The sequence below is a fragment of the Malaclemys terrapin genome, chromosome 1, assembly GCF_027887155.1.
Source record: "Malaclemys terrapin pileata isolate rMalTer1 chromosome 1, rMalTer1.hap1, whole genome shotgun sequence".
NCBI classification, from domain to species: domain Eukaryota; kingdom Metazoa; phylum Chordata; order Testudines; family Emydidae; genus Malaclemys; species Malaclemys terrapin.
Genome location: NC_071505.1, coordinates 329934011 through 329956215, shown reverse-complemented (window position 1 = coordinate 329956215; position 22205 = coordinate 329934011). Strand labels below are relative to the sequence as shown.

The 22205-nt window shown below is 40.3% G+C and overlaps 1 protein-coding gene across 2 annotated transcripts in view; it reads left to right on the top strand.

Moving 5' to 3' along the window:
- The window catches only part of TMEM135 (transmembrane protein 135), a 387359-nt gene that overhangs the window by 339771 nt on the left and 25383 nt on the right, over positions 1-22205 (top strand). For both annotated transcript variants that reach the window (XM_054015686.1, XM_054015688.1), the window contains 2 exons: positions 19648-19689; positions 20484-20630. In XM_054015686.1, the coding sequence (XP_053871661.1) occupies positions 19648-19689; positions 20484-20630 (189 nt within the window). The remainder of the gene's footprint in view (positions 1-19647; positions 19690-20483; positions 20631-22205) is intronic.

Here is a 22205-nt window from a genome sequence, read left to right as displayed (position 1 = left end):
ATTGTGGGAAGAGTCGGGCGGGATAACAGATACCTGACCAGTTAGCTGGTAACACAGTATAAGCTTTGGTTCCACAAACCCAATGATGGCCTATTAAGGCTGGGAAGGGTCGGTTGCACCCATTTGTCACATAGGTGCCTACAAAGGAGGAGTAATATCCTCCGAAGGGCACAGGGTAATTCTCCTTACGAGGAGTGGTGTTATTTGCATGGCATTGAAAGATTGTATTGTTTTCACTAAGGTTACTGTAGGGGGAACATGAGCTTGATTTTTCTGTTTGATCCCAGGTTGAGAAAAAAATTCATATCCCCATACCCGGCCCACCACTCTTTAGTTTTGTTTGAATAATCCCATACACCATTGGCCACAATATGCTGAAGGCAATGACTTTTTCCCAGATCCAGCCCTGTCCCATTACACACCCAACACCAATGACCTTTTTCCCTCCACCACACTTATCCATTTAGATACATTTATTCCCACTGCTTCCCAAGTGTCATTACTGTTCCATGTTCTGTTAAACGGACGAGGTCCTTCAGTGAGGTCTGGGGAATTGAGTGGGATTGCCAGGACAGGAACACCAGCTTGAGAGTGGGCTGGGATGTGGCTGCAGACCCAGCAATTAGAAATATTAAGAGTCTGAGCTATCCACACTTGCTGCTGGATAAAAGAATTGTCATTGTGGACTCCCCAGACCTTAAGACACCAGCAGCTGAGGAACAGGCGCCACCAGAGGCACATGTTGCAGGCAAGGCCCTTCCGGTTCTGACAACCTCAACTGAGGGAACCGCAGTCACGGTTTTACATCCACCAGGCAGCAGGCGCTAGGCTCACTACTGCTTCTTTTTGGGCCTTGCTTTAGGTCCTCGTCTGCTTCTGGCAACCCTTCCGAGAGCGTAGATGGTAAGGTATTGCAGGCTGTTCCTCTACGTCTTTTTCTGGAGTCAAAATTGACTCTGCGTGGTCCTGAGGTGATTGGTTAGCTGGGGGGTGCCTTCTTACACTGTGAAGCATGTATGCACGCTGTGATGCCAGACAGTTTAACAGCCATCTGGATAGTAAGCAGTACCTGATGATTTTTTGATGTCCTTTAAGTCTCTTTACTTCTTCTTCCTTGACTCTGGCTATAACAATGGCCTTCACACCTTATCTTTTCCTGATGCATACATTCCTTATTCACACAGATTGAGAATACAAACAGTAGTATTTTATATGGAGCAAAAAGGCATTGCAAATTAAACCTTGCTAAATTTTACAATCAATAACCAAGACAATTTACATTGAGACCCAGGCCTTCAATGTTCCTCTAATCTACTTAACATAGACACAATAGAGAATCCTGTTTCTTACTTACTAAACCTTAAAACAAAGAAATGTATATTTAACTAGAGGCCTACTTTGTAATACATATAGGAAACCATAGTAGACATTATAACTTATTCTAAAACAAAAGGGTGACCATAATTAGTCATAAGGATTGTTCTGGTCTGTCATTCCTTTCTGCTATTCAAAAATGGTGGCTGACAGGGATGAAATCAAATCATACATTAATTCCTATGGGACATTATAAGATCCTGCTCCTACATATCCCCCTTTTGACACTAAGATTATTAATCGCCAGTGTCACTTCTTATTTAGTCCACGTAATAGAAAATACGGAGGTGATTTGGGCCTGTGGCTCTAGCTTTGCATACATTTGTTTTATCCAACAGCACATTTTAAACGTTACAATTAAACACATACAATTTAAAATCAAAACCAATTAGGGTTAGTAACATTAGTACGCCAGTAGTTGTGGGAGACCATTCAGAAAATACATTATACCAATGGTAAGCTGTTATGTCTTTCTGCAGTGGCAATTCTTAACATGTTGCCATTTGCATGTATAATATGAATGGTTTGGTTTCCCACATTGCCCTTTTGTTTGTTTTAGGAACTATATTACCTTTTTATCTTTTGTAAACACAGTACTTACATTACATTTACATTTGTCTATTGGAAGGTTGCTAACACTTCCATTCTTTTAAAACACTTTTCCCCCCCAAGAATTAACACATACACATAGCCCATTATACAGTACTTTGGTCTCATTATTCATTTTATCCCACATACAGGATCCTAGTGAGATGTCTTTACTACAGGGCTTTGGAGCAACAGGCATGGATAAGCATACCCACTTTTATTTGTTTCTTATTAGGTTGTCCTGTAGCTGATATTAGCTTTTCTTGAAAGACAAACATAATATTTTTTCTACCCCTTTTGGGGTGGCATTCATTATTGCTTAAAATATTCCTTTCTTTTACAAATACCCTTGCTGATTGCAGGCAAAACAAGAGGAATTACCTCCATATTTTCCTGTGTTTTTGTTCTATAGGCAGGCCAGGTTTTAATGGCTTCTATCTTTTAAGAGTTATGGGGAAATTATCCCACTGTTCAGTCATTAAATCCATGAGGTGGTGTACCTCAGTTTTCCCTTTACAGCAGACCAAGGTTACAATGTCTTTCCTGCTGTATTAAGCTTTAAGTTTGTTCACAGGTAACAGCTGAAAAGCATCATTACCATATAGGATTTTTTTTTTCTTCAAAAATCATACACACTATACATTGTTACAGGGGTACGTAGTAACATTAAATTTATTTTAATTAAAGGTATCTTGTTATACCGTGCCTTTTATTTAGACAATTTGTTTGCTGACGAGGTATGTTCTTTATCTGCAACTTCTTTGTGCTGGCAGTTCTCTCACTTTCTTTATCAGTTAGATAATTTGCATCCACACAGGCTTGGCTTTCGGATTCAAAACCATTAGCAGAGCTCAGAGACTCTGTCTTAAAAGGAACACAATTAACTTTTACCAGAGTTTTGATTACTTTTAACTCTTGCTTCCAAAACACACACAGATCTGAAAAAGAAAACACAGTCTATTGTGGCTCCTTTGGAGCCCTAATAGGATTTTAACTAAGTAGCATGTTTCGTTTGCATTTCTCTTACCCCCTCTATAATATACACTGCACACGTCTGCACATTCCTTCTATACTTTAACTTTTAAAACATTAGCCATATTAATTTTTACATAAGTGTAACTGTTTCTTTTGTTCTTACAGAGTTTTATTTACCCTTATCAAAGTGACAGTCTGATTACACAGAGCCATTTTAAGGCTCAGTGTTTCTAACATTTCTTCTTTTTGTTTTGTGCACCTCACCCCTGCTGTTGCTTCAGAGGGCCACTGTCTTTATTCTTTTCCTACAGCTTTCATTTGCTATTTTGTTACAAAAACAAACCAACAGAATCCAGAATCTCTCCCTATTTTTCTGATTTTGACTGTCCTGCTGCAGTCATGACTTGGTCTTTATTTGAAAACATTTAAATTTTGTAAAGAATCAAGTTACCCCTTAAGGGTTAAATACCAAATCTCAAAGTCAACCAACACTGATTACCTGTGTCTGGCAAAAAGGTCTGTCAGTTTTGCAGCTTTGAATTAAAGAGTCAAATGGATTTTTAGTGGCATTATAAACAAAACAAAACCAATTTATCTTAAACTTACAAAACAGGAGTTTTACAAACCTCACATATTCCCACAGACAGACAGATACATACACATTTTCTCTCCCTTAATATCCCTCTTACACTGCTTTGTTTTTACATAGCTGTACATAGATTACATTACCTTTATACATTTGGGGCAGTTAAGTTCCAATAGAACCCCCCCATGTTCTTTTAGCAAATTTGACTCAATTGTCCATAGTCAAATGATTTTAATTAGATAGTCTCTTTACCTGGATTATTTACAGACATTCCTCTGGAAAAGGGCCCATTTTTCCTTTAGAATGGCTGCAAAGAAACCAAGAATTCTTTTAACAAGATCCTTTTTAACATTTTCACAAAGTTTAACTGTTTAATTCTCTCCAGTCTCTGTAGAGTTAACTTTTCACTCTCTTTCCTTAAATCACTTGTTTATTTCCCAAAATGACACCTTTATCAACTCAGATTTCACCATTTTAAGTATTGTTCCAGGGGTTCATACTTGCACTTACTCCTGACACTATGCCCTTAGGGCTTCCAACCTGTTTTTTTTTAGTTTCTTTATCTGTTGCTTGCCTGCTTGTCTGGGCCCAATCCTGCTTTTTCCAATGAACCATTTTTGTGAGTGATATTGTGGTCATTTCACAATTTTGAAAGAAATGCTTAAGGAAAGGGCCCAGGAAGGGTGGGGGCTAGTTGAGGAGCCCACCCTTCTTGCTGAATTGGTAATGGAACACTAAAGAATCAGTTTCTGAGGCAGACAACGAAGGGGAACAGAACAAGGGGCATTTTATCCTTTTTACAATGAGAGGGGAGTATGAAGGGAGTTGGGATCGGTCCGGGGTTGTTGTTGTTGTTGTTTTTTTGTCAGAGAACAGGGTGAAGGGGAGCGCTCAGTCTGGTGGTGGGAGAGGAGGCTTTTAATAAAGCTTTTAATTTATTATTTGAATATTTGAGAGAGGTGAGTTTTGATTTTGTCCACCTACGATTTGCCTCTTCCCACCACTGCATGAAACAATTAACCTCTCCTTTAGCCAATTTAGTTTTAGGCTGACCGAGTTTGTTTGTTTAAGATGTCCACTCGGTCCTTGTTCCAAGGTTTTAACAGTGGCCACTGAGTTTTGGGATCTCCCTGAGTTAGCCTAGACCATTTTTCCAGAAATTTACAGGAGTCCGGACCCTTCCTAAAACTGAGCCAGCGTTCCTTTAGGGAACTGTCCCGACTTAGACGTCTGGTTACCAATACAGGAGGACTTTACACACACCAATCACACAAGAAGGAAATTCGGGTTCGTCAGAGCGATGCCCGGTGCAACACACAAAAGGAGCCCACAGGCTACTGACTCAATCGCCCTTGCTTTCACACCAAGGGTTTTACCCAAGGTGCGGTGCGGCTGCGATTGTGCAGATTTCACTCACTCAGACCGCGGGGACAGGAGCCCCTTGGTCGGCCGATCCCCGGACGGAGATGGCACCCAGACTCAAACACTCCACAGGAAGACGGATAGACACAGAGACAGAACAGTCCTCAGTCCGGACAAAACACAGAAATAATTACCTGACCAGATTCCTGATGTCAGATCCCGGGATCCCTACCAGAACAGAGTGGGAACCAACAGGTTCGATGGCGTAGACCTCACTATGGTCGTGCACCCTTCCGTTCAGGAGGAGGACCGCTCGGGCCAAATGCCCAGGTGCCGGCTACCATGGTCGTCCTACAAAAACGGTCAGGAATCACACAGCCCCAGTGAAGACGGTTGCCATCTCGGTGGAACCTCCAAATTGTCAAAGTTAGACTCAGGACTCAGTTTGTCAGACCACTCTGTTTTATTAGCACAGCGCTCTGCTAATACATTCAGATAATGTGAGCCTCCGTGCAAGATTCAGACAGTCTTATTTATACAGATAAAAGGGTGCGAACTAAACAAAGGGACAGAGAGAGCAAAATTGTAAAATATGCATGGAGCATAATATGCATATCCTGCTTCCTTGTTAACTCTTATCGATCTAAGACTAATGCTTCACCAATTGCCCTTAAGTGGCAAGTTAAACAGTTAATGTCTGCTTTCCTGCCCCCCTGGCTTGCAGCATCTCTCATTTCTACTTAAAGGTACATACAGCATTCTTTAATTCATTCTATTTCTTTAATATAAGTCATTTCACTTTAACACTTTCAACTACCTGAAAGGGGGTTCCAAAGAGGATGGATCTAGAATGTTCCCAGTGGTAGCAGATGACAGAACAAGGAGTAGTGGTCTCAAGTTGCAGTCGGGGAAGTTTAGGTTGGATATTAGGAAAAACTTTTTCACTAGGAGGGTGGTGAAGCACTGGAATGGGTTACCTAGGGAGGTGGTGGAATCTCCTTCCTTAGAGGTTTTTAAGGTCAGGCTTGACGATGCCCTGGCTGGGATGACTTAGTTGAGGATTCGTCCAGCTTTGAGCAGGGGGTTGGACTAGAGGACCTCTTGAGGTCCCTTCCAACCCTGATATTCTATGATTCTATGATTTTTTTAAAGTCAGTGGGTCTTAGGTATTTTGGAAAATGGCCCCCAATCATATCATAGTAAGTAAACTACATTTCCTCTTTGTAAATTTATATACAGCATTTGAAGTGATAAGAAATACTCAGAGCAATGTGAAATGCGTGCTAACCTTCTTAAGCTATCTGACTGCTGCTTGATACGGTAGAAGTTTGGAACTGAAAAAGCTTACTACAGGAATGCTGCTGTTATTTCATGGTAAATAATAGTGATGAAATGAAAGTGTTAAAACAAACAGCAATTATAGTTAGTGTAGAGATGAGATGGGATAAAAGGTTAGGATTTGATTTTAAAAAGACCATTAGTTTAACTTTTTTGTATTAGCATTTTATATTGGTATAAAGGAATGCCTAAACTTGGGTCTTACGTGTAATATCAGGAGCTGAATGACAAGCATATGTGTAAAGTTCAGAACCTCTAGTGTTTGTTCAATAAATACGAGACCTAAAAATAATCAGCTCTATATACAATGAAATCTTTTGATAAAACAGTAATATATATAGATATAGATATATAGATGTATATTAATTAATTACTATATATATAAATATATATTTATAGTATGTCCATCACTCTGGTTTCTGGTGCTAACAATTTAAAGTAAAATTCATGTTTAGGTCACAGAACTGGCATCTTCTGTACCTTTCTTTCTTAAGCATTGCTAGAATATATGGAATTTATCTCTGCTATATCAGTCATTCTTCTAATGTTATTGCAAGAAGGCTTTTGCAGGAAGGCATGTCTTACAGTTTCCTCTAAAGGTGATATGGTCTGTGTGTAAATATGTTCTGGAATGGAACTCCAAAGCTATACTACATAGCTCTGGTTTGACTGAAATGTGTGCTGTGAAATAAAATTACGAACATAGGAACAGCAGATATAATTGTTAGTGCTTTAGGTCTATCAGAGCCATTTTTATGTACAAAAGAATCAGGTAAAACAACTTCTGTCTCTCCCTGTGTAATCACGGGTCAGATGGAGGTCAGTGAAAATGTGAATTCCAGAGGTGTGTCTATTGTCTTGCTAGGAGAGAAATGACTTGTCACTGGTAGAGAATGCTGTACTCCTGGACAAATACGTATGCTCTTGAATAAGCATATTAGATGGCAAAAGCAAAGTGCACCTTGTAAGTCACAAATGCAATACAGACCCTCAGCACTGTTGTAAACTACTGTGAGTTCAAGTTCTCATACAGAACTTTGTGTTTCTTTGAAGGCTGTTTTTCTTTCCAGACACACTAAGAATTTTTAAGTGTGTACGTCTGGGTGTCATTCAGAGTTGGTACTCGAGCAGTCCTCACACTTTTGCCAAGCAGAAAGAAAACGCTGCAGTAACTGAATTCAGATGTCAGTGGCTTGCCTTAAACTCAAGGGCTGAAATATTTCCTGTAAACTACTAATGGCTATGTAAAAGAGGCATTTGGAGATAGATAGATAGATAGAAAAATGCGCTTTTGATCACATGACCATCTTATGATGTGGACATTCATTATCTTGCTTTTATTTTCTTCTTCACCCCACCCCCACCTATTCTTTAGGGATTGATCCTGCAAAGTGCTGAGTCCTGATCGAGAAAATCACTTAAGTGTGTGCTTAACTTTGAGTAATCCCATTCAAGTCAACCTGAGGAATCCAAGCAATTACATTTTTAGAAAAGCAATTCTAACAAGAATGTGACACTGAAATGAAAAGGAAAACTGTTTATACTGAAGTCAAGTTACAATTCTGGATTCAGAGTGGGGAATGCTATCGTCAAAACCTTATATTTGATTGCCAATCAAATATTCTGTTTTGTTGCCAAGATTTGATGTCCATTAATCCACTACTTACAATGGTCTAATTTTAAAAAGTGGACTTTTTTGAGCAATATTACTAGTTCCAGCAGCGTTCATTTTAAGTCCATGGAATCCATCTCAAACTAGTAGAATCTTTCAAAAGCAGAAGAAATTTTAAGTGTGACCAACATTAACTGTGACCTCTGAAATGTTAAAGTGGAATAAGGCTGCACACGTTTAGAATGTGAGACAGTCAGTAATATGAGAGAGCATTAGGCCAGAGTTAAGGTTTTGTATAAAAAGCACAATTTGATAAACTTGGGGTGCATATTTTTTCTGTCTTTTAAAGATGGAAGTGTTAGAATGTATAACTGTGCTAAAAGTGGCATTGAGTCCTGGAGACTTTTCCCTTAACCTTTTATTTGCATATTTTTAAGGTTTTGGGTTTTGGGTGGGTGGAGTATTAAATATTGTTTTTCTGGTGTGTTATATAAGAAATTGAGTGACCTTTTCTATATTATTGCCATCTTGAAATCCCGCTCATTTTGAAAGTGTTTGTATAGAAATGCTAAAAGTCTAAATACTAAGATGAGTAAACTTTAGTGCATGGTATTTAATAAGGATATTGATATAATAGGCATCACAGAAACTTGGTAGAATGATGATAATCAATTGGACCCAGTAATACTAGGGTATAAAATATATAGGAATGACCGAGTAGACCGTGCTGGTGGGGGAATGGCACTATATGTGAAAGAAAGCATAGAGTCAAATATAGGAAAACATTTAAATGAATCAAACTGTACCATAGAATCTCTATGGCTAGAAATCCCATGCTTAAATAATAAGAATAGATCAGTAGAATATACTACCAGTCCCCTGCCAGGATGGTGAAAAATGATTGTGAAATACTCAGGGAAATAAAATAGAAAATGCAATAACAACGGGGGAGTTCAGCTATGCCTATATTCCCTGGGTACATGTCACCTCAGCACAGGATGCAGAAATAAAGTTTCTAGACACCACTAATAACTGCTGCTTGGAGAAGCTAGTCCTGAATCCAACAAGGGGAGAGGCAATTCTTGATTTAGTCCTAAGTGGAGCGCAGAATCATGTCCAAGAGGTGAATATTGCTGAACCGCTTGGTAATAGCATCCATAATATAATTAACTTTAACATCCTTATGTTGGGAAAGGGAAATTCCAAAGAAGCCCATCACAGTAGCATTTAACTTCAGAAAGGGGAACTACATAAAAATGAGGGCGCTGGTTAAACAGAAATTAAAAGAATGAAATGCCTGCAAGCTGCATGGAAACATCTTAAAAACACCATAATAGAGGCTCAAATTAAACATCTACCCCAAATTAAAAATAACAGTAAGAGGGCCCCAAAAATGCCACCATGGCTATAACAACAGAGTAAAAGAAACAGAGGCAAAAAAGCATCCTTTAAAAACTGGTAGTCGAATCCTACTGAGGAAGATAGAAAGGAGCATAAACTCTGTCAAGCCAAGTGTAAAAGTATATGTAACTTTAGCACCCTTGTGGCCAAGATGGAGTCTGCTACAGCTCTGGCCAGGAAAAGACACAGGCAGGAATGCAGCAGGGAAAGTCCTTTCCACTGCAGGGGCACCTGTTTCAAATCCCCCAAAGTGAACACACACAGACACCGGAATAGTACGAGAAATATGTATTCACAGCGGGATGAATGGAGAAAAACAACAGAGTCTGAAAGGGCAGACACTGAGCAATGTGTCTGCACTAAGAGTTGGGAAGTTCTGGGCAAAGTTCCAGTCTGGTGGTGAGTCTTCGGTGCTCCTGGTCATCTTTGGTGTGGCACCAGTAAACTTTCCCCAACAAACCCCTCCGGTGCCCTCTTCTGCTGCTCTCTGCAAACCCACACAGAGCGACAACCTCCCCACTTAGCTAGCTATAGCCTCCCTCCTTATTTCTAAGGCAAAGTCACAAGCCCCAGTACTCCCAGCCCCATACTGCTCTGGGTAGCAGTGATACTGGGTCCAGCTCTGGTTTGGCCTTCTCGGGCAATTTCTCTCTGGCACGGTGCTCCTTCTGGCTCCTGTCCTGGGGTATCCCTGCTCAGCTGCTCTGCACTGACTCTCCTGTCGACATAGCTTCTGCCTCCCGTTGAGGTGGAGTAATTACGTCGATGGGAAAGCGGTAGTGAAGACAAGCCCTAAGGAATTGTCCCGGACTGAAGTATCAATAGAGGAGGTCATTTTGCAATTCAAGCACAATTAAAAGACATTTCGATTTGATTTAAAATATAAAACACGCTCAGCATTTCTAAATTTCAGAAGGAATTTAATTGCGTAACTCTGGAGCAGTAACTAGAACTCAGATGTTTCTTATGGATATGCCAAATGTGAACACAATTATACTGCAGTCATGCCACATAACTACCTGCATCCATGTCCTTTTCATGTATGTAAGAAAAATGAAACAAGATTTCACTACAAAAGTGTTTTTTCTGCTGCTGATAATAGCCCACCTTAATTGATTACTCTCATTATAGTTGGTATGGCAACACCCATTTTTTCATGTTCTCTGTGCATATATATCTTCCTACTGTATTTTCCACTGCATGCATCCAGTGAAGTAGGTTTTAGCCCATGAAAGCTTATGCTCTAATAAATTTGTTAGTCTCTAAGGTGCCACAAGTACTCCTCGTTCTTTTTGAAGATTTCCTTAGTTTGTTCTCTTCTTGCATTTGTACCCCAACTATGCTGCAATATTGACTGCTCTAAGTAAAATTGACAGTTTCAGATCATCTACTTTTGACATCAATGCAGTTAATTTTTTAATCTGAAATTTGAAATATATTTTTGAAAAGTTATGCCTTGTCCACATTATGGGGAAACCTGGAACAATATTCAAGATCTGTTGGTTTCAGAGCATGACCTCAGTTTTCAAATGTATATATGTACTTTTTATTTATTTATTTGAAATGAGATTATATTACTGCAGTGTTTTTACATTTTCCTTTAAATCACCGAACTCTCCCTTTCCCCATAGGGTGATGCCAGCTAACATGACATAATTTACTTTAAAAATAGTGGATTGGGAAACCAGGTTCTTTTGTTGATGCTATCTTTAATAATTTCCTTCATATTTTTTTCCCAGGACTGGTCTGAGTAGATAAGCCCTTTGGGCAAAGAAAAACTAAATGTTTAGTTTACAACTTGAGAAAACTTTTAGGAGAAAAAAGGTTATAGTTTATAAAGCCTTTCTCTGTCATAAAATTGCCCTTGCAGATTTCCTTTCCAGGATCGTGGGTTGTGCCTTATGATCCCAAACCATTTTAAAGCAGTTCATTCTGAACATGGTTATAAAATGCTTGGCTCCTGTAACTGGGAATGGTTATTCTTTACGGCTGTATGAACAGTCTTGGAATAGTCTTGGAATAGTCTCTGTCACACTGGGAAGGACTGTCGCCTTTAAGGTTGCCAGCCCCCCAGGATTGTCCTGGAGTCTCCAGGAATTAAAGATTAATCTTTAATTAAAGATTATGTCATGTGATGAAACCTCCAGGAATATGTCCAACCAAAATTGGCAATCCTAGGCACCTTCCATGGTAAATGGAGGTGAAGAGGGGTAAGGGAAGGAATTTGCTCACTGAGTTTCTTCTACATCATTTGGGGAAGGGGGAAGCTTCATCCCTCCCTCTGCTGTGGAATGAGTTGCAAGGCCCACCAACAAACCTCACATATCCCTCAGGATCCACAGGAGATCCTGGCATAGTCCATCTGCACAGAGGCACTGTGCAGCAGCTCTGGGAATGTGGTGCACCACACTGTCCAGCTCTGGAACCCAACCTTTTCCCTGTCGCCATGTCTGCGCCTAGACCTGCCTGACTGTGGGAAAGGTTAATAAAGCCCAGGGTATATTCCTATGCCGAACCAATCTCTACAGTGCCATTGGGCAAATGGTGTGCACCACACCAGCACTTCATGGCTGTGCTGCTGCAGTGCGCCTCTACAGAGGCAATGTACCCAGAGCACTTCAGCTTCTGGTAAACAGCCTTCCCTGGAAGGTACATAAGAACGGCTATACCGGGTCAGACCAATGGTCCATCTAGCCCAGTATCCTATCTTCCGACAGCAGCCAATGCCAGGTGCCCCAGAGGGAATGAACAAAACAGGTAATCATCAAGTGATCCATCCCCTGTCGCCCATTCCCAGATTCTGGCAAACAGGGATTGTGTCCTAGCCTCTGCCCATCCTGGCTAATAGCCATTGAGGGACCTATCCTCCATGAACTTATCTAGATCTTTTTTTAACCCTGTTATAGTCTTGGCCTTCACAAGTCCTCTAGCAAAGAGTTCCACAGGTTGACTGTGCGTTGTGTGAAGAAATACTTCCTTTTGTTTGTATTAATCCTGCTGCCTATTAATTTCATTTGGTGACCTCTCGTTCTTGTGTTATGAGAAGGAGTAAATAATACTTCCTTATTTACTTTCTCCACACCAGTCATGATTTTTATAGGAAGCAATGTAAAAATGAAAGACGGGAATTTTTCACAGTCTTAGTAGGTGATAGGACACGGAGAAGGAGTTTGAAGGAAGCAAAGGCTTAGGTTTGATATTAGGGAAGAATTCTTTAATGTGAACAGCAGCTGGTGAGTGGAATATCTTACTTTCCCTCCCAGAGACTTTGATATGATGTCTGCTCAATGCTTGTAAGACTTATGTTACAGTCTGACTTGTCATAAAATGGTGGTTGTCCAGCCAGGATTACAACAGCTCTACCTGGTTCTTTTTTGGGTAGCATAGATGCTTTCTATCGGTCATATGTATATCAAAGGTGCCTTTCTGCAGGGTACGTAAGCTTTGAGACGATATTCCCTTGGACAAGATATAATTTAATTAGAGAATTGTAGTTATTAACAAGGCCAAAATGATAAAGAAAAAATAGATTATTCCAAAACTTTCTTGCTAAAGCTGCCTAATTGGTAGAGACTAAAGAAATAGTGTTTGAATCCAGATGACATATATTAACAGCTGACTGAACATTAAATATGGTTCATCTTCAGGATAAGTGGCACTGAAACGTTGTAAACTGTTCTCAAAAGATTTGAGCCCCAAATGTCAAAACGTACACATTTTAACCTCTTGGGCCACATTTGGAAATGGATCAGGAAAATAGGCTTGTTATGGTTCTAGATTCCACACAGAATCAAAACCACAAGTGTAGGTTTTGATCCAGGGTTTCAAATCTGAACCCTTCCCTGCCCAAAAATTTGGGTTGTGAGTTCACATTTGAGGTTTGGTTTGGTTTCCATCTCTAATGGTAAGACACTGGAGCAAATTCTTCTCTGACCCATGCTGGTGTAAATCTGGAGCAACTAACTCCATAGAAGTTAGTGGAGTCACTTTGTATTTACATTGGTGTATCTGAGATGAATCTGGTTCTTGTTATAAAGCTCAGTTGTAGGGAAGGGTCAGTGCAGATTTAATAAAGCTTATGAACACTTGTTATTAGAAATCATGGCTTAACAGCTAAAAAACCTGCTCACACAGTGTGAAAAACACCAGAAAGAGCTATTAAAGTCTGCTTTGGCCTCAGCCTTATCTACCCAGGCCTGATTGAGAGGCCAGAGAGAGAGGTTGGCTGTACCTTTGTACATACATCTCTGATATTTCATTTTGTACAGGATATTTATGGTAAAGATATTATTGGCTTGGAATGAATGATTTTGAGATGTCATTTGATCCCATTGAGTAATATGTATCTCTTTCAGGTCTTATGGGAGAGTTAAACATTACTGAACCTCACTTCCATATTTCAGAGCCATCAAATATACAAGCAGTTCTCAGATGGCTTGCAGTAGAACTAAACTTGGGCTAATAATACCTGTTTACATGCCCACCTCTTTGGGTCAAAATCATTATGGAGGTGGCCCAGACATCCATTATGTCCACTTGAGCTCCAGTGTCTCATGGATCATATAGAAACCATTTTTCTCCAGAGCTATTAATTAAAAATCCACCCTTTCACTCCCAATCCATTTGATTCCGATAGGCAAAAAAATAATTGAGCTGGTGGGTGCAAGAGATATTGATAGGATAGGTTAAAAAAAAGAATTGTGGTATTGGGAGTGACAGGAGAGAAATAGGAGAAAGGAAATAGAAACTATAGAGGAAGAGGTTAAAATACTAGTATCAAGGAAAGGAGAGAAAGAGGCTGCAAGTGAGTAGAGGGAGAGAGAAGGAAAAGAGGAGACACAGAAAGCAACTCAGGAAAACGACACATTATATGTTTCAATGGGACACAGTGGAAAGAAGCAAGGAAAGGAAAGATGTTACAACAGAAGCAAGAGAGAGTGTAACCTGCATTTAAAGTGTATAAAATAGGAAGCTGATTGACAATGCATTATAAGAAGTACAGTTCACACTGAAGAGTGGACAACTTTTACTCCTTGAAATTGCAGGGGCTGTGGTTTGTGGGGCATGGCTTCATGGTGTGACAATTTGGGCATTTTCTCCCCTGGCTACTAGGCTTAGTCTTTGGACTGGTAGGTGACACCTACTTTATACGTTAATCCTTCTTAAACATATTCTGTCACAACCAGTAAATTGTTAGGCCATGGTACTTCTTCCTGCAAAAGAATGAGCTTAATTCCCAAAGAACACAGCCATAATGAAAATCAATGTAGGGAAAGTTGAATTTTTAATTTACTTTTACCGTGAAGGAGAACATAAGTAATTGTGATTTTTCAGTAAATGTGTCATATGTCACATTCTCCCAACAAGTACAGTGGGTGAAACGACAGTAATTAAACTCCTTTCCCCAGCTGACTTCTTGAGCAGAGCATGTCAGTTAATCACAGAGGGTGAGCCTTTAGAAAGGTCTTAGCAAGGAATGCCAATAAAAGAAATTGAAAATGTAATAGCTGGCTTTTAGCCCTACAGCTTGGTTAGGACACCTCTTCCCTTCCCTTCTCCACAAACTGGTTAGAAATTAAGCGTGCCGCTCTCAACAAAATTAGAGTTGGTTCAAGACTTGACTGTTAAGTCTGGCCGAATTTTGCTTCCACACAGGAGAGCTGTGCTAGATTGTGGCAAGAGTTGCTCCCTTTAGGGGAAAGAGTGTGTGTGTGTGTGTGTGTGTGTGTGTGTGTGTGTGGCCTCAAGTTATATTTTTCTTCAACTGATATTTTGGATAACATGGGCCAGAGTCTCTCCTGTGCCAAGATCTGTTGGGCACAAGAAGTTGGAGGACCCCTAGACTGTTTATGGGGTTGTCACACTCACCCAACTATAGCCCTGACATAAGTTAGAGTATCCTAAAGCTCCTGCTCCATTCCCTGTCTCTTCTGTCCTACCCCTGTACTAGAAAGAAACAGTTGGCATAGGAGCTGGCTCATCTGGCTTTTCATGAGTGGAAAATTCACCTCTGGAGGGAAAATTCTCAACTGGCCAGCTGCAGCCAAAGTATGTGCCCTTCGTGCTGCTCAGGATGCCCAAAAGATACCAAACTGCAGGGTTGAGAATCTGGCCCAATGGACTTTTAGGGTTGTGAGAAAAGATACCATATGCTGGTTGTATTACTGTTAGCAGTTTAGAACATTGAAATGATTCATAGATTCCAAGGTCAGAGGGACCACTGTGATCATCTAGTCTGATCTCCTGTATAACACAGGTCATAGAACTTTACCAAGATAATTCCTAGAACATATCTTTTAGAAAAATACCCTGGTTTAAAAATTGTCAGTGATGGAGAATCCACCACAACCTTTGGTAAATTGTTCCAATGGCAATTACTCTCTCTGTTAAAAATTTATGCCTATTTTCCAGTCGGAATTTGTCTATCTTGAACTCCCAGCCATTGGATCATGTTATACCTTTCACTGCTAGATTGAAGAGCCCATGGTCAAATATTTGTTCCCCATCTAGGTACTTATACACTGCAATCAAGTCACCCCTTAACCTTCATTTTAAACGAAATAAACCTGAGCTGTAAATAGAACTCCAAATAGAATATCTGTAATATTGCTTATACGCTAAGCCAGTGGTTCTCAACCAGGAGTCCGGGGCCTCCTGGGGGCTGCAAGCAGGTTTCAGGGGGTTTGCCAAGCAAGGGCCAATGTTAGACTCTCTGGGGCCCATGGGGCTGAAGCCCGGGGCCCTGAACCCTTCCACCTGGGACTGAAGTTGAAGCCTGAGTAACTTAGCTTCCTGGGGGGCCCTGTGGCATGGGGCCCCAGGCAGTTGCACTGCTTGCTACCCCCTAATGCCAGTCCTTGCTTTTATATGCAGAAAACTAGTTGTTGTGGCTCAGTTGGGCCATAGAGTTTTTTATAGTATGTTGGGGGAGCCTCAGAAAGAAAAAGGTTGAGAACCCTGCATTAAGCCATATATGTAACTGGTGGAACATTTTGTTTGGAAAGTTTCACATGAATACAATGGTAAAGAATAGTGATACCATAACTCTGATAATGACTCTCACACAAACTAATAACTAGGTGGGAATTAATTATCACAGATAGCTAATGAGGATAGGCATTATGAAAGGTTGTACAGAAATGTTTTTAATGTTTCCTAGGGTAATGGATACATTTTAAGCGTTTTGCATTTGAGTAACTTAGATGTCTGGTAGTGTTTTAAGATCAGTGCCGCATTTATTAATTGCTTTCTTTGAGGCGAGTTTAAAAGAAAATTACTAGTGAAACGATGTTGGTCAAGAATTTCCCCAGATCTGTCCCCGCTTGAATAACAGTTGATTAGGGACATCTACTGGTGTAATGATGTAATAATTGTTGCAGCATTTGCAAACAGAAGCTGCAAGATTGAGGCAAAATGACTTTTCAGGGTTGCACTGTAATTACTTTTCTGTTTGTAGAAAACTCTCGAAATGACTGTTTGTGTATTTAAATTTAAATTGCACATTTTATTTGTTTGTATTCTGAGCAAATAAGACTGCCACAAGAAACAATAAAATGAGAAACTAAGGCCCCAATTTTAGTTGATCGTCTACAAGCAGACTGTATGGAACTCCATGAAGTCAGTGGGGCTTCACACAGTCACCCACATGCAGGATCAGGGCCTAACTCCGGATCCAGGAGTATGTGTTTTTTTTTATTAGAGCTGGGTTTCAGGACTCCTGGGTTCCATTCCAAGCTGTACCCAGTGATTTGCTATGTGATTTTGGGTGCAAGCCACCTAACTCTTTGCGTCTCGGATTATCTTTGTAAAACTGGTATAATTATTCTTACCTGCTGTTTCCCACAGGTGTGTTCTGAGTCTTTAAGTTTGTAAAACACTTTAAATCTTCAGCTAAAAGGCTCTATAAATTAAAGGTTTTAGTATTAACGTTTTTTTTTATGCTCTGTAAGGTATCATGAACACCTGTGGTCCTATATAAAATATTATATTTTGGGACACCGCAGCTTTTACAACAGTAACTATATTTGGTTCTGCTTCCCTAATATTGGGTGTAATTATGCTTGCCCATTCATGAGAGCTTTGCACATAGTTGAGAATAAATCCCTTTAAATGTGTGTGTGAGTCCTTTCCTTTGTGAAGCAGAAGCATTTCCCAAGGGAACTTAGTGTTTTGACATCTCACAAGAGCACATGCAGATGCCAGCATAAAGAAAGACTTGTTGATTTGTGAATTTCTTTCTTCAGCTAAATGTATCTAAACATTTTTGCTGACATTCTGTCATCTCGTGTTCAGGCTTGCTGGGATAAAGGGGAAAGACAGCACGAGAAACCTTTTCCTCCTTATTAGCACATCCAAGAGCAGGAGGGCAACTGAATGATGGTCTGTGCGGGGTTGTATAACATGTATCCAGTGGTACATAGTCCCAGGGAAGCCTGATCAGTAATCCAAGCCACTTTCCCATACACATACTGCCATCAGCAACAGGCACTAAATGCTCTACACCTGCTCCTTTCTTGGAGTAGCAGTTACATGTCCTAGGGATGGTGGTGCCCCAAGCTTTCCTGAGGCATCTTGGCCTGTGTGCAGGGCCGACACCAGGCGAGCAAGCTCATGCTTGGGGCGGCAAATTCCGAGGGGCGGAATTCCGACCACCCTTTTTTTTTTTCTTTTTCTTTTTGGTTTACCACTCCGGCCCCCCTGTAGGGGGCGGCGGCGCGAAGGAGGGGAGCACCCTGCGTCAAACTCAGCAGGGCAACCCGTGTCCTTCCCTCCCAGCCGACCGGAGCGGCGCAGAGCCCTCCCGGCAGGCGGCGCAGTGGGAGGGGCCGCATGGCAAGCGCCCCGCTGAAGCCCTGGCCGCCCCCCTTCTCTCTCTCCCCCCTCTGCCTCCTCCCCGCTAGACAGGGCGCGCACTCCGCTGCACGTCTGCAGCACAGGGAGTCCCCCTGGCTCCGGCCCCCCTGCAGGGTTTTTTGTTTGTTTGTTTTTCCTGCTTTGCTGCTCCGGCCGTCCTGTGGGGTTTTTTTTGTTTTCTTCCTGCTTTGCCGCTCCGGCCACCCCGCAGGTGTTTTTGTGTGTGTGTGTGTGTGTGTGTGTGTGTGTGTGTGTGTGTGTGTGTGTGTGTGCTTTGCCGCTCCGGCCGCCCTGCAGGTGTTTTTTTTTTTTTTTTTTGGCTTCACTGCTCCGGCCCCCTCGCAGTTTTTTTTTGCTTGGGGCGGCAAAAAAGCCAGAGCCGGCCCTGCCTGCATGGGCAGCATGGCACAAGGACCTTCTGCTCAACCACTGCTACTCTCCCAGCCTTGGCAACTGGCTATCATAATGGCAGGATTTTATCTTTTGTTAGTATAAAATGTATTCTTTAACGGATGGAATAAAATAGCAGCTTTTTTTGTGTGTTATATATTCTGTCTGGAGTGCACTTTCATCATGATCTATTCCCCTCTGATTTACCGCCCTTTAAAAAGAAAAAAAATACAAATATCTAGAGTAAAAAGTGCTGCTCTTTGCTTCCTTAGCAGCAGGACACTGGTACGCCGATAGTCATCCAGGAAGAATCCGTAGCAGCTGCAGGCTCCAATTGCAGTCAACACACCCATTTCAGAAAACATCAAACTCCTGAAACTCCAGTTGCCAATTAAAACATCAAAGTATTAGAGCAAATCTTACACATTATACCGCAATCAACATTAGCATTTACAAATCTAGGGCCCTTTCTTGCTACCCTTATTCACAAAAGTAGTCCCATACACTCATGGGGAAGGGCTGCAGAACCAGAGCAACTGCCATAAAATTGGCATGTTGTGATTTTAACAGTGGAAGTTTTTTCCAGAGTAAGGAGTGCAGGATTCAGCTCCCATATGAAAGAAGACACTGGCTCTCAAACTTACAATGTGTTTTTAAAAAAAAAAAAAAAAAGTGTGCAGAACACTTCTCATCCCTGTCAGTAGGTTTATGTTTTGTCAAGCTCGTTCTGAACATTTTTTGTAAAGCTAACAAATCCGTGGCCGCCTAAGAATTCACGTTGTTACTTCTGTAGACCATGGCCAATATTTGTCTCACGGTCACAGTAGGGGTAGAACCTAGATCTCTCTTCTTTAAAGATCTGCATATCCCTATCAGTTTTGATCAAAGAAGTTTTGATGCAGGAGGTTCTGGGTGTTTTCTGTCCACTGTCTCCCAAGAAATTCCCGAAGGCCATGGTGTGCTTCATGCTGAAAACTGTGTTGTCCCCGTTGACTATAAATTAGTTACACACTTATTTTCCTTTATTGGATTTTGTAACAATCAAATCATTATCCCCAAATTGTTGTTGTTCTTGGGCAGCTTTACATCAATATTTTATCTCTGAGATTTTATTTTCATTGTATGCAGATTGTCACACAAAATCAAAAGCCTAATTTTTTTGTTTCAGGTGCAAAGATGGCTTGAAAGGATTTACATTCTCTGCACTTAAGTAAGTATCTAAAAAACCAAACCAGTAGTTTTAGCTCAAATGGACCGTTTTGGGGAAAACGTGTATACTGGAAGCTGCTTTATAGGAGGCCAGAATTTCCTTAAGAGAAACCGTACTGTTGTAAACCCTTCCTGTATTTTGAGACATACTGCATATTTCAAAGAGGCCATAATATAGAATTGTCAGGAAAGGAGAGTTTTCAAATGTGTGACTATTTTCCAAAAGGGGGATTACAATAAATGAATGCAGTGCTAATGCATGGGGGTAGGCGATGTGTGTGAGAGAAGGAGTGTTAAAAATTTCCTCTTCCAGAGACAGGAATCTAAATCCCAGCATTCTACTGGGAATAAGCAGAAATCCATTGCTACTGTGTCTTGTCCTGGGTCCTGTATGTTTGTTAATGGTGGTTTATATTTACAAAGCACTGTGGGAATACAGGAGTGGCTCCATTTTACAGGCACCGTAGGAGGCATATAGACACAGCATGTCCATATGCAACGCAGTGCATGTTTAAGTCTTGTGTATGTCATATTAGAAACTTGGGTTTTATTCCTAGCTCTGCCAGACATTTCCTTGTGCAACTTCTCTGATCCTGTGTTGCTTTTGGTAAAATGGGAATAATGACACTTGCCTGCCTCCTAAAGTTGGGATCTCAGGCCGTGCTCAAAAGAAGAGCTGAAAGGTGTGGAAAATTATTAACACTACTCTGTGGAATCCACTTTTGAAGATTTTGTTTTTTGATTTGTTTTTAAAGTAAAAAATATAATTGCCTTGTGTTTTCCTTTTCCTTCCAGGTTTATTGTAGGTAAAGAAGAAATTCCCACACATTCATTTTCACCAGAAGTAGCATTTTCAAAAATAGACAGGAAGATAAAGCACCGGGAAGAAGTATCGCGGCGAATGAACATAATTGCTCTAACAAAGAAACTTGTGGACAAAGTGTGAGTCCAAAAAAACCCAAAACAAAACAAAAACAAACCCAAGCCCTAATTGATTCCTTTTTATTTTACTCAGTTTCACATGTGCTCATTCCATTTTATATAACAACAGTGTTTCATGCTATTTTAATTTGTATTCAAGAGATTTATATTTCTTTTATTGAGTAACAACAATAACAAAGTGGTGAGCTATATTAAAAACAAAGCAAAACAAAGAGAAACCTATTTATTAGCATTAGCTCATATTACTTAAGATATACAATTCACTAACTAGGTAATATAAAAGCAAATAGTATATTTGTTTTAATTTTGGAGCGGTTAGGGTGATATTTAGTACCCAACTAAACACTTCAGTAGCATATAGAGCATATAGTGGCTGGGTACACTATATCAAATACTTCACAGGGTTTGTGAGATTGTATTGTTAGTTACAAGAAGAGACATGAAACCATAGCAAAACATTTACATGTTGCTGCTATTATGGTTATTAATGTTGTGGTTGTAGTCTAAATTCAGTGGGAGTTGGCACCTAATACTCTTAGATTGCTTTGAAGAATCTCAGATTTTCTTGTTATTAGGCACCCGCAATGTGCTTGATATAATTGTTTGAGGAATCCCTCTCTTCATTTTTTAGCGTTTATTCATAAACATGGCAGCTTTTTTGTACTTTGCTTCTAAATAGATTAGATTTAGTTAATCTGTTTTGTTGATTTCTGATAAAACTTTCCAACTTGCATGTAATTTTTTAGACTATGCAAATTACTGAGGGTAACATTTCGAAACAATTTTTCAAAACTGACCTAGGCATTTAGGAGAATAAGTCCCATTGAAAATCAGTGGAATGTAGACTGCTAAGTGCCTAAGCCACTTTTGAAAATGAGTCTTAGGGTAACATTTTCAAAAGTACCTAAGTCACTTAGGAGCCTAAGTCAAGGAGACTTAATTTTGTAAGTCTCTCAGGCACTTTTGTAAATTTGACCCTAAATGACTTTAACTTCAGTTGTAGATTTAATTATGATAACTGGAATAAAAATGAAATCCGTTCTAAATTATTGGACCCTTGACCAGAGTGCTTTGGTGAGCTCTGTGGGTTTTTTGCCCCTTCCCTTTAAGAATAGCTTAATGACTGACTACTGCTTCATAAATTCTAAGGCCAGAAGAGACCATTGGGATCATTTAGTCTGACCACCTGTATAGCACAGGCCATAGAACTTCTCCAATATAATTCCTAGAGCGTATCCTATAGAAAAACAACCAGTTCTGATTTAAAAATTGTCAGTGATGGAGAATCCACTATCGCCCTTGGTAAATTGTTCCAATGGTTAATTACTCTCACCGTTAAAAATGTGCGCCTTTTTTCCAATCTGAATTTATCTAGCTTCAATTTCTAGCCATTGGATCATGTTATACCTTTCTCTGCTAGATTGAAGAGCCCATTGTTAAATATTTGTTCCCCATCTTTGTATTTATAGACTGTAATCAAGTCACCCCTCTTTGTGAAGCTAAATAGATTGAGCTCCTGGAGTCTATCACTGTAAGACATGATTTCTAATCCTTTAATTCATTCCCATGGCTCTT